General features: G+C 40.7%; 1 protein-coding gene across 2 annotated transcripts in view; it reads left to right on the forward strand.

Moving 5' to 3' along the window:
- ACER3 (alkaline ceramidase 3) overlaps positions 1-13161 on the forward strand; it is a 186817-nt gene that overhangs the window by 116891 nt on the left and 56765 nt on the right. For both annotated transcript variants that reach the window (XM_039228793.1, XM_039228792.1), the window contains exon 4: positions 12043-12095. In XM_039228793.1, the coding sequence (XP_039084724.1) occupies positions 12043-12095 (53 nt within the window). The remainder of the gene's footprint in view (positions 1-12042; positions 12096-13161) is intronic.

The following is a 13161-nucleotide window of genomic DNA, read 5'->3' on the forward strand; positions in this document are numbered from 1 at the left end:
CTGAGCTAGCTTGTCAGCACAGAGCCCGATGTGGGGCTCGAACCCATGAACCATGAGATCATGACCTGAGCCGAAGTAGGACACTTAACTGACTGAGCCACCCAGGCACCCCAACATTTCACCAGAAATATAGAAGACGTCATTAAGAAACACCCTCATGTTTCTACTACTATCATCTTCCTCCTGTTGTGGAAGAAGTGTCCCAACTTTATCAAAGGCCACTGTCCCCTCCCTCTTCCTCTGGCCTACGAGTCTCTGGCTCCACCATAGTCTTTAGAAAGTCCATCCACAGATGAATGGATCAAGAAGATGTGGTTTATCTATACCATGGAATACTACATGGCAATGAGAAACAATGAAATCTGGCCATGTGTAGCAACATGGATGGACCTTGAGGGTGTTATGCTGAGCGAAATAAGTCAGGCAGAGAAGGACAAATATCATATGTTTGCACGTATAGGAGGATTAGGAGGAACTTGACGGAGGAACAAGCGGGAGAAGAAGGGCGGAAATGGTGGGGGAAAGGGAGAGAGGCAAACCATGAGAGACTCTTGAATGCTGACAAAAACTGAGGACTGATGGATGTGGGGGGGAGGGAGGAATGGGCATGGAGGAGGGCACTTTGGGGATGAGCACTGAGTGTTATGTAGAAACTAATTTGACAATAAACTATTTGTAAAAAAAAAAAAAGAAAGTCACTACACTTGTTCACTGCCGTCTGCTTACAAACGTACTCAAGTAACTCCCGTCTTTTAAAGATTACTCCTCCCTTGGCCCTGTGTCCAGCCCCAGCTGTTGAATCATGTTTTGGCTCCCTTTCAAATCAGAATCGCTCGAGTTTCTCTGCTCTCTCTACACTTCCCTCCCTCTCTTTTCCTCCCATTATAGTTCCTTTCATTTCACAGAAACTGCTATTGTCAAGATCATCCGTCACCTTCATCTTGCCAAATCCAGTAGATACATTTCTATCGTATTATTTGACCTCTCCATAGAATTCCACACACTGTTTGCTTTTTTTGCTTGTGAAACACTTGTCTTGGCTTTCCAGTTTTTCTTTATGTAAAAGGAAATTTCCTTATTCTTTTTCCTTACCTCACTGGGCATTGTGTATGCCATCACCATCTTATTTCTCAGCTCCTGCAGCAGTCAGTGGTTGCCCCTTTAGCTGTCCAAGGCAGTCTTCAACATTTTAGATCATACAGTTCTTCTGCTTAAAACTCTCTAAGGCATCCATTTGCACTTCAAATGAAATATCAATTCTCTCCTCTGGCCTGTATGATCGGCCCTGGTCTAGCTCTGCCAACTTTAGTTTTTACTCTTTTCTCTGCATTGATTACGGCACACCAGCCACACCAGCCTCTGTAATGGCTGTTTCCTCTGCTACATGACTCTGCTCTCTTATCTCTGCGTGTCTGGTTCCTTCTGACTCCTCAGCGCAATGTTACCTACTCAGATACGCCTTTTATAACCATTTTATGTAGAGCAATCCCTTTCACAAATGACATTTATTTTATGCTTTTCATAGCACTTATCACCATTTGAATTTATCTTATTTGTAGTCTCCCCCAGCTAGGATGTAAACTTCTTGATGACAGAGATTTCACTTATCTTAAATACCGTGTACTTTAGCTTATAGAATAGTGTTGGCACCTGGCATGTGCCCGATAAATATGTAAATGGACGGGAGGAAGGGAATGAGGAAGGAAGGACATTTAATTAACCACATGAGTGAATAACTAAGGAGATGCATTAAAGTATTAGATAGTAATTATCCCTGGATTATGGGATTACAGGGAATTTCTTTCTCTCTTGCATTTCTGTGTTTTCCAGATTTTCTATAATGAACATGAAATGCTTTTGCAATAAGGAAAATACATGTTTATGCTTGTTTTAAGAAACTTTAAAAGACTTCAAAGGTGGCTTGGAGGAGTAATAATGATAATAAGCCAATCTGAATACTTTTCATCCTAAAGCAGATGACCTTCTGCTCTTAGAAAGGGGTGGAGGTATTTAATTCAGTTTTGAGCTTTATTTATGTGGCAGATTATTGTATTTTCCAAAGATGTTAACACCAGTATATCTCATCACATCTGCTTTTCTTACAATGTGACATTGACTGCCTTCAAGAGATAGAATCTCTGATCCTTGCCCTTGAGTCTGGGCAAGACTGTTACTGTGGTGGACAGGAAGCTATATGGCTTCCTAGGGTATCACAAAAGGTGGGGAACTTCTTCCTCATCCTCCTGGGATGCTTACCGTTGGGACCCAGCACCTTGTGGTAAAGAAGCCAGTCAGCCATGTGGAACCGCCATATATAGATGTTCCTGCCACAACCTCACCTGAAGTCCCCAGACTGCAGCCATCATCAACTGCCCAAAATTTGAGTGTGTGAATCTTTAGATGATTCCAGCCCCCAGCCTTTGCACTGTCCCAGCTGACACCGAGTAAAGGAGAGATGAACTACTCCTTCCCAGATCTACTCAAAATGCATATTAATCAGCAAAGTAAAAATTAATATTTTAAGCCACTGAGTTTTAAGGTGGTTTGCTCTACAGTAACAGGTAGCCAGAACAATTTACAAAACATGTGCAGGCAAATTCTGTGCATACAGCAACCTCTGATGGTCCCTTAAGCACATGTTTTCTAACACTTAGATAAGTCTTTAAATCTCTAGGATCATTCCCGCTGTCCATCATGTTATTCCTAAAACAGTAACCCTGGAAGGTAGCGTGTCTGTCACGTATATAAAGAAACAACTGGGGCACCTGGATGGCTCAGTCGGTTAACTGTTAGACTTCGGCTCAGGATATGATCTTACAGTTTGTGGGTTTGAGCCCTGCATCGGGCTCTGTGCTGACAGCTCAGAGCCTGGAATCCTGCTTCAGATTCTGTGTCTCCCTCTCTCTTTGCCCCTCCCCTGCTCTCACTCTCTCTCTCTCTCTCTCTCTCTCTCTCCCTCTCTCTTTCTCCTCTTAAAAATAAACATTAAAAAAATTAATAAAAAGAAAGAAAAACAACTGCCTGAACTTGCTAAGACAAGGCAAGATTAAGAATCTGAGTGAAGGAAGGAGTAGGCTCCCGTACTATATGCTGAATAGATCATGACAATATTCAGTTCTGAGGACTGACCTGGCATGTGTTCAAATGAAAAACACCAGAATGGTGAAAGAACTAAAAATCTAGGGGCGCCTGGGTGGCTCAGTTGGCTAATGTGTGACTCTTGATATCGGCTCAGGTCATGATCTCATGGTTGTGATATGGCATGCTGAAAGCGTGGAGCCTGCTTGGGATTCTCTCTGCCCCTCCCCTGTTTGTGCTCATTCTCATTCTCTCTCTCTCTCTCAAACAAATAAAAACTTAAAAAAAAAAAAAAAAGAAGAACTAAAAATCTAGTCCTGAAGCTTGAGGAGAAGGCACTGGGAATATTTAGCCTAAAGAAGAGAAGTCATGCTCAATCACCCCCCCCCCCCACCCCCAACCCCCCACTCAACTGCACATAGCAGATTCTCTCAGTTCTATGCATTTTTCATGACCGCCTCTATTGCACTTCCTTCTTTCCCATGGACAGTTCCTATTGGCCCTTTGAAGTCTCAACCAAAGCAGCTCATCTAGGAGGCTTTCCATGGACCCAGGGTTGGATATGTACCCTTCATATGTTCTTCCACAGCACTCTGTACTTCTCTGTTAACTTCCCTTATCTGCTCTTTCATGAATATATTTATGTGTCTTTCTTCTCTATCATAATGTGAGTTACCTAAGAGCAGGGACTGTCTCTGGTTGACCTTGGTGTATCCCCTACATAAATGTTTTATGAATCAGTGTTTGAAGGGTTGACATGTTGAGGATTAGATTTATTCTTTGTGGTCTAGTGGGGTTAAAGGTAAAGAGACATCTTGCTCAACACAGAGAAGAATTTTCTGAGTCAGTAGATGAAAAGAGCTGCCTTGGGAGATCTTGAGTTCTCCGTCCTTATGCCCAAGCACAAGCGGACAAACACTTTCATTAGTCCACATATTGGTACCTGGGCAACAGGTATGCATCAGTAAAAATGACATAGTCCTTTTCTCAAGGAATCTGTGGTCTAGTAGTGAAGGTAATATGCCAGTGAATGCAGTGGTAAAGTGGCATACAGGATGCTATGGAAATGGAAAGAAATTTTTTTAGGGGAAGGAGGTCAGCAAAGGGGTTTCACGCAGATGACTCAGACACATGTTTGAGTTGCATGGTCAAGGATGAATACGATTTGGATGAATAGGCCATCCAGTACCCACAGAATTGAGTATGTCTGGCATCACAGCAAGTAATGCATTGTAGCCATGGATGGAGTGGGAATATGTGGTGATGATGGGGACAGTGCTACCAGTAACAATAGCTAACATTTGTTACATTGTTAAGTACCTGCACTCCAGGAAGGCATTGAACTAAATGGTATGAGACGTGTTTTGGGAAACTAACCAGAGGCCAAATCTAAGCCTCTTGAACTTTATTCCCTATAAGCCATTGATAGATTTGGAGCAGAGGTGGGACACACTTTGATTTGCATATCAGCTTAATTGTTGGTAAGATTGTTACCAAGATAACAGCATTTGGACAGACCAGATGGCCTTTGAACCTGAGATTTTAGATTCTGTGCTTTATCATTACTGTAATACTACTTTATCAACTTTGGGGACAGATCAAACAGATGCCTTATTTCTTTCCCCTTTTGGTCTACAAAGATGTGGTTTTATGTGCTTGCCTGTGTGGGCAGAGATGATATACGACCCAATTTCCCAATAATTTAGGAAGGAAGAATCATCAGTATTAAAGGACTTTTTTTAAAAATATTTTTTATTTATTTCTAGTAGAGAGAGAGAGACAGCGTGAGCAGGGGAGGGTCAGAGAGAGAGGGAGACACAGACTCTGAAAAAGGCTCCAGGCTCTGAGCAGGCAGTCAGCACAGAGCCCGACGCGGGGCTCGAACCCATGAACCGCGAGATCATGACCTAAGCGAAAGTCGGACACTTAACCGACTAAGCCACCCAGGCGCCCCTAAAGGACTTTTTTAAACAGCTTCCCAACCTCTCTAATTTAAAAATAAAATGATTGTGAGCATTCCTTAAAGTCTCCCTGCCTTGTCTCCTTTCAGGATAAATTTGGCTCAGCTATGGTAGGCCATCATTCTTTATGCATAGTCACTGAAGCAAATTAAGAAATGACAGTGTTATACTTCACTCATATGTGGAATTTAAGATACGAAACAGATGAACATAAGGGAAGGGAAGCAAAAATAATATAAAAACAGGGAGGGGTCAAAACATAAGACACTTAAATATAAAGAACAAACTGAGAGTGGCTGGAGGGGGTGTGGGAGGGGGAATGGGCTAGGTGGGTGAGGGGCACTAAGGAAGACATTTGCTGGGATGAGCATTGGATGTTATACATAGGGGATGAATCACTGGAATCTACTCCTGAAATCCTAGATGCTAACTAACTTAAAATTAAAAAATAAAATCAGAATTAAATAAAGAGAAATGACAGTCTTGCCACCAGTGGTCAGGGAACCATTTCACCAGCCTGAACTTAGCTCGTTAGAGTTGTAGAGAAATTGGAGGCCCAGTCTTTACTTCTGTCTACACTGAGCACAAGCAGATGCTGACAGTTCTATTTTAAGAATGATTTGAAGCTTGGATGGTATTTTCTGTAGACTTATTATTGCGAGGTGGCTGCTCGGGCTATAGTTCCAATTCTGCTACCACTTTGCTGGCTGTTTGAACATAGATATGCCACTTAATTTTGCTGAGCTTTTGTTTTTTCATCCACCTAATGGATTTAATAATACCTATAGGAGTATTGTGAGGACCAATTGATTGGCATTTGTAAAAGTGTCATCACAGGATCTGGTAAATAGTGTTTCATAAGTTTTAGTTTCCTTCCTTTAGTTGGTCAGAGTGCCTGAAACACCATTATTGATTCATTGTTAGTGATTCATTCCTTTGAGTATTATTATGTGTGCCCCTGTGAAGGATAATATTTTAAGCTATTACTACCTTTCTCGTGATTAATATGTCACATACTTTTGGCAAGTAGCCAAGAGCAATACATTTGGGACTGGATTTGAGAAAAACATTAGAGAAGGAGTAGAGACACTAGGAGAGGCCTTCAAATGAAGAGTCAAAAGTACCAAAGAACAATTTAGAATCATAGAAATTTAATATTAGAAGAGATTTTTAAATTGCTGATAATACTGGTGGGTTTCTAAGTATTCTCTACTGAGCATATATGTTTGATATTAGAAAAAAAAGGTTGCTAGTATAATAAAAATGTATTCATCCTTTTTCTCATAAGTAAAAATAATTATGTTTATTCTAGAAAATAAAACCAAAGAAAAATGTTTGTTCACCTATAATTTTCCTTCTAATACAAAAACAGAAATTGCTTACATGCAAGGCAATAATCTAAGCCAATTCAGACTCTATAATGTAAACAACAGATGTTCTGGTTATAAATAATCACCCTTCTTTCTCCTTTGCTCCCTATCTCGATGAATGGAGCCACCTTACACTGAAAGCCCAAGCCAAAAACCTGTGATTCATCTTTAATCTCTTCTGCTTTCTCACTTCTGGAAGCACTGAAAGCTCTTTGTTCAACTTCCATAGTAGCTCTCGAATCCATCTCCCTCTAGCTGTCTGCACAGCCATAACCTTAATCCATCTTCCCCAATCCAGGTTTCTGTAACTGTTTCCTAATCGGTGTCCCTGCGTCCCGCATCGATTTGTCACACCAGGACAGAAATACTGTTCCTACGAACAACTCTTAATTGTTTTCATTCTTTGAGCACTGTTTGCTAGGCTTTGTACAGGTGTCAGAAATGAGACATGTACAGTGCAGTCCCTACTCTCCAGAAAGCATGTCACTTTTTAAACATCTTTAATACTTCCCATAGGTCAAGCTTCCAAGCTGTGATCTGCCCCCTGCCTACCTCTTCAGGGTAGGTAGGATTCATCTAAAATTTCTTCTGTTTTCTCACTTCTGGAAACACTGAAAGCTCTTGATTCAGCTTCCATAGTAGCTCTCGAACTCTGTGTTCTTTTACCAGTCATAATTTTGTTACTTACGGTTTTGAAATAAGACTTTTGTATTTGTGTTACCTAGATTTTAAAATCCATGCCCTAATCACCCCATGGCTATATACTAGATAACTAAAGATAGGTCCTCGCCACTAGAGCCTGCTGAATGTATTCAAATTAGCCAATGCTAAGCCGCTTATCCTCCCTTACTTTGCCTTTCTCTGGGAAACCACAATAAAGGTTGTCGTCTATGCTTTCCCCTTGCTCATTCTGCCTCCTGACTTATGGTGGTACTTCTCTGTGTGGCCCTGATTGGCATGGCGTGCCCCCTCGTAGGAACTGTGCATAACAAACTGTCTTCTGTGGCAGTCATCTCCTCATCTGTTGGCCTCACCATACCTGAAGTATAATAAAACCTATATTAAAAAATTTTTTTTTAATATTTATTCATTTTTGAGAGACAGAGACAGTGTGAGCAGGTGAGGGGCAGAGAGAGCGAGACACAGAATCTGAAGCAGGCTCCAGGCTCTGAGCTGTCAGCACAGAGCCTGATGCAGGACTCAAACCCACGGACTGTGAGATCATGACCTGAGCCAAAGTTGGACACTTAACCGACTGAGCCACCCAGGCACCCCTAAACTCTATATTTTAAAAACACTACCACCACTACGATAGACTGAATTGTGTCCCATCAGAATTCATATGTTGAATCTCTAGAGCCCTGTGTAACAATATTTGGAGATGGGACCTTAAGATGGTCATTAGGTTTAGATGAGGTTATAAGGGTGGGGATTTCATTGATGGGATTAGTGGCCTTCTAAGAAGAGACCAGAGAGCTTGCTCTCTCTCACCCTTTACCATGTGAAGATACAGTGAGAAGGGAGCCATCTGCAAGTAAAGAAGAGAACCTTCACCAAACACCATATCTGCCAGCAGCAGCGTCTTGGACCTCCCAACCTCCAGGACTGTGAGGAATAAACTCCATTGTTTTAGCTTCCCAGTCTAAGGTATTGCTATAGCAGCTCAAGCTCATGAGGACAGCCACTCAGCTTAAATCTTTTCAGTGGCTGGGGCAGCTGGGTTGCTCTGTCAGTTAAGTGTCCGACTTCAGCTCAAGTCATGATCTCACTGTTATTTCAAGCCCTGCATCGGGCTCAGAGCCTGGAGCCTTCTTTGGATTCTGTGTGTGTGTGTGTCTCACTCTCTCTCTGCCCGTCCCCTGCTTGTGCTCTATCTCTATCTCTCAAAAATAAATAAGCATTTAAAAAAATCTTTTCAGTGGCTTACCATTGCTTTTAAGATAAAATTAAGATCCCTTTCAGGGGTGCCTGGGTGGCTCAGTTGATTGAGTGTCCGACTTTGGCTCAGGTCATGATCTCGCAGTTCATGGGTTCGAGCCCCACATTGGACTCTGTGCTGACAGCTCAGAGCCTGGAGCCTGCTTTGTATTCTGCGTTTCCCTCTCTTTCTGTCCCTCCTCTGCTCACGCTCTGTCTGTCTCTGTCTCTCAAAAATAAATTCTTAAAGAAGAATCCCTTTCAGTCTAAAACATTTGCCTAATCTATTTGCTGCTTATCTCTCCAGCCTCATTTCATATACTTTCTCTTCATCATTAATTAATCTTCAGTCACAATAAGCATTTTTCATTTCTTTAAATCCCCTTCCTGCAATAGGACCTTTGCATGTTATGTTTCCACTGTTTAGTGGTTCTCCTCTTCCCCCTCAGTTCTTCTTCATCTAACTCATATCTGCATATTTTCTAGGTCTCAGTTTATGTATCACTTCTGTGAGGAAAATCTTTAGGACTCCTTAATTAGGACATGATCATTTTTTGGTCATGGTACACTATACTTTTCCATCATAGCACTTATACTTAAATATTTGTGCAATTAATTATTTAGTGTCTTTCACCTTGGCTAGATTGTAAAGCATCATGAAAGCAAGGATTATCTTATCTCCTGCACATAACATAGTTCCAAGCACTTAGTAGGTGCTTGATAAGTGTTTGCCAAATGAATGAGTAAAAGAATGACAGCAATTATTTCAACTGCCTTTTATAAACTATATAGATAGGCCTGTGGGATAATACAGAGAAAACAGATCTTTTTATGTCCTACCCTCCAAATATATGAGTAGAAGATCCCCCTGAATGAGCCATTTAAGTACCTCAGTACTACATTGCAGAAAGGCCAAATAGTTATGCAAGTATTTTACTAATGCATGAAAACTGAATTAAAGAAGATATAAGTGCAAAAGATGTTTACTATAAAGCCAGGAGATCCTGGTTCACAATTTTAGATAGAGGAATTGTCTGTATATCATAAACCTTGTGGTAGATTTATCTGCAGCAAACTGTGGTACTGTGCCAGCCTTTTTGAACATATAAAGGTGATTCAAGTGAAAGGTTTGGAGGCAGCATATGTTCCAGAGTCAGTTCAAAATCTGGTTTCGTTACTGGGGTGCCTGGATGGCTCAGTTGGTTAAGCATTGGACTCTTTTTTTAAAAAAAAATTTTAATGTTTATTTTTGAGAGAGAGAAAGAGCGTGAACAGGGGAAGAGCAGAGAGAGAGGGAGACACAGAACCTGAAGCAGGCTCCAGGCTCAGAGCTGTCAGCACAGGGCCCAACGTGGGGCTTAAACTCATGAGCTGTGAGATCATGACCTGAGCTGAAGTCTGATACTTAGCTGACTGAGCCATCCAGGTGACCCTTAGCATCTGACTCTTGATCTCAGCTCAGGTCTTGATCTCAGGGTCATGAGTTCAAACCCTGCATTGGATTCCAAACTGGGCATGAAGCCTACTTTTAAAAATCTGGTTTCGTAAAATAAAAAAATCTGGTTTCATTACTTACTAGCTCTGTAATCTTGAACAAATCATTTAAATTGTCTAAACCTCAGTGTTCTCATTTTGGAATGGAGATAGTAGGACTTATCTTAGAATTGTTGTTAAAATTAAATGAGATAATGAATGTAAGACATTTAACCTTAAGACACTGCATATGCTATTTCATTATTCCAGTAATTTACTAGAATATACCACTTGGCATAAACCCTCTTCCTTCTTCCTAGAATGTACTTATCTACCACCCCATTGCACTTCCTGCACCACCTTCTCTGGCTTCAGTGTGTCCCTTTATATATTTATATATCTTAATGTATTTATATATATATATATATCTTTATACATTTTAAAATTTTTATTTGTCTTAATGTATTTATATATATGTATCTTTATACATTTTTAAATTTTTATTTAAATCCAGGTTAGTTAATATATAGTGTAATAATGGTTTCAGTAGTAGAATTCAGTGATCCTCACTTACATATAACACTCAGTGCTCATCCCAGTAAGTGCCCTCCTTAGTACCCACCACCCAGTAGCCCATCCCCCACCCACCTCCCCTCCTGCAGCCCTTAGTTTGTTCTCTGTATTTAAGAGTCATGGGGGGGCGCCTGGGTGGCTTAGTCGGTTAAGCGTCCGACTTTCGCTTAGGTCATGATCTCGCGGTTCGTGGGTTCGAGCCCCGCGTTGGGCCCTGTGCTGACTGCCAGCTCGGAGCCTGGAGCCTGTTTCAGTCTGTGACTCCCTCTCTCTCTGACCCTCCCCTGCTCACGCTGTCTCTCTCTCTCTCAGAAATAAATAAAACATTAAAAAAAAAATTTAAAAAGAGTCATGGGGCGCCTGGGTGGCTCAGTCAGTTAAGCGTCTGACTTTGGCACAGGTCATGATCTCACAGTCCATGAGCTCGAGCTCCACATCGGTCTCTGAACTATCTCTGCTGACAGCTCAGAGCCTGGAGCCTGCTTCGGATTCTGTGTTTCCTCTCTCTCTCTCTCTGCCCCTCCTCCATTTGCACTCTGTCTCTCTCTCAAAAATAAATAAACATTAAGAACTTTTAAAAAAAAAGTCTCTTACAGTTGGCAAAATGGAATCTTTATATTTAAGCACATGTTTTTTATTCCCTCCACCTCACTAGACTGAATCCCTCAATGGTATTGACTATATCTTGTTTTCATTATATCCTCAGCAACTAACTTCTGTAGGATTGGTTTAAGGATTAGAAACAACCTATCTGCAACATTTAGCTTAATATGTAGGTTGTAGTTGCATACATAGTAGCTATAATTATTATTGCTAATAATAATATTTTTCAGAAACATAGGTTACTTAGATTAACCAAATGACTTTTCCAGCCATTAATATCCCTTCTTATGTATATGAGTGGACATTTTATCCATCTTAGGTGTTCTGGGAAAAGGGAAAATGCAAAAGAACATTGATAGGACCTACAGACCTATAGATGGCAGACATCATTCTTTCCTGGAAGTATGATATTGTAGTTTGTGGTACTGAATGATCTGAGCTACCTAGTGAGTCAGGCATCCTCCTTAGGTGTGTACATTAGGATAGATGGATGGATAAGCTTCTTTGTTCAGCAACAGTAGATCATAGACAGAAGGCAGGGAAAGGGGGAAGAAAGGCAGGCCACTCCAGGTTGGTAGTTGGCAGTTTTAATAAGCAGAGAGTACTTACATACAAGGCTTGTCTTGGGCGGCAGCAATGGGTCCTCCCACCTGCCCACCAAATCTTAAAAATGTGTACAGAGACCTTAGTTAGTTAGGTTCAGTAAGGTATACCTTGCAGGTGTTTTCAACACCGCGTCACTATCTCAAGGCTACCACATCATTGTCTAAAACTGTGTCCTTGGAACTCCCTCAGGGAGCAGGAAAAGCAGAGTCCTATTCCAAGAACAGGGGAAAGTGAGGAGCCCCCAGTTGCCTGAGTCCAGCTCACAGGTCAACTGACGATCACTTCCTTTCAGTGACCTTCCGCAACACTCAGAGTAAATTAGATGTTAAATATATGAGACAATTAGTAAAAGATATTAGATAATAAGAGGTGACTATCATAATCATTCTGATGTTTTATTTTTATTTGCATAATAATTGCACCTCTACAATATTCAAGTCCTCTTTCTTTGTTTCTTATAGCTATTGGATGAACTCCCAATGATTTACAGCTGTTGTATATTTGTGTACTGCATGTAAGTACTTAACATTTAAAATTCAGTTTGATATATTTTTAAATTCATATTCACTTCATACTGAATTAAGTAATATAGTTGACCCTGTTATATTACTGGGAGATTGTAATAGTGTAGAAGGCTTTAACTTCTATGATCTCCATATAAAGTATACTATCTGGGAAGCCATAATAATGTTTATTAACTTTTATGATCTCAAAACCCTATAGCCAGTTTAGATACCCTCCCTTAAATTTGACTTGTGTAATCTGCCTTTCCTTGAGTTATGAATGTACACAAATTAAAAAAAATTTTTGTAATGTTTATCTTTGAGAGAGCAAGAGAGACAGAGTGTGAGCAGGAAAGGAGCAGAGAGAGAGAGGGAGACATGGAATCCAAAGCAGGCTCCAGGTTCTGAGCTGTTAACACAGAACCCGAAGCGGGGCCTGAACTCACAAACCATGAGATCATGACCTGAGCCAAAGTTGGTTGGACATTTAACCTGCTGAGCCACCCAGGCACCCGTACAAATTTATTTTTATTAAAAAAGTTTTTAAGTTTATTAAGGAATAAACACAGGGGAGGGGCAAAGAGAGAGGGAGGAGAGAGAATCCTAAGCAGGCTTCATGCTGAGAGTACAGAGCTCCATCTCATGAACCCATGAGATTATGAACTGAGCCAAAATCAAGAGTCAGACACATAACAAACTGAGCCACCCAGGCACCCTGAGTGTATACAAATTAGGTAAAAAATTTTATATAGTAATGCCATAAAAATGAGATTTATGTACTTTGTACCTGTAATTGTGCTAAGCAGTGTACAAGTCATCTCTGATTCAGTTGTATAAGATAAATCGGTATTATCCCCATTTTATAGATGATGAAGTAAAGCACAGATTGATTAGTAACTTGTCTAAGGACATAAGCAGAGCTTGTGCTTAGGTGACTTGCCTAAGGCTGTGTAGTTTTAAGTGTCAGAGTTGAAAAGTGAACTACAAGTTTAATAACCTTACTTCTAAGTATGCCTTCAGTTCCCAGCACTAGTACTTAAAATTTCTCTAAACCCTTATGATGGTTTTCTGATTCTT

The sequence above is a fragment of the Hyaena hyaena genome, unplaced genomic scaffold (genome assembly GCF_003009895.1).
Source record: "Hyaena hyaena isolate Hyena2069 unplaced genomic scaffold, ASM300989v1 scaffold_34, whole genome shotgun sequence".
In the NCBI taxonomy this organism is placed as follows: domain Eukaryota; kingdom Metazoa; phylum Chordata; class Mammalia; order Carnivora; family Hyaenidae; genus Hyaena; species Hyaena hyaena.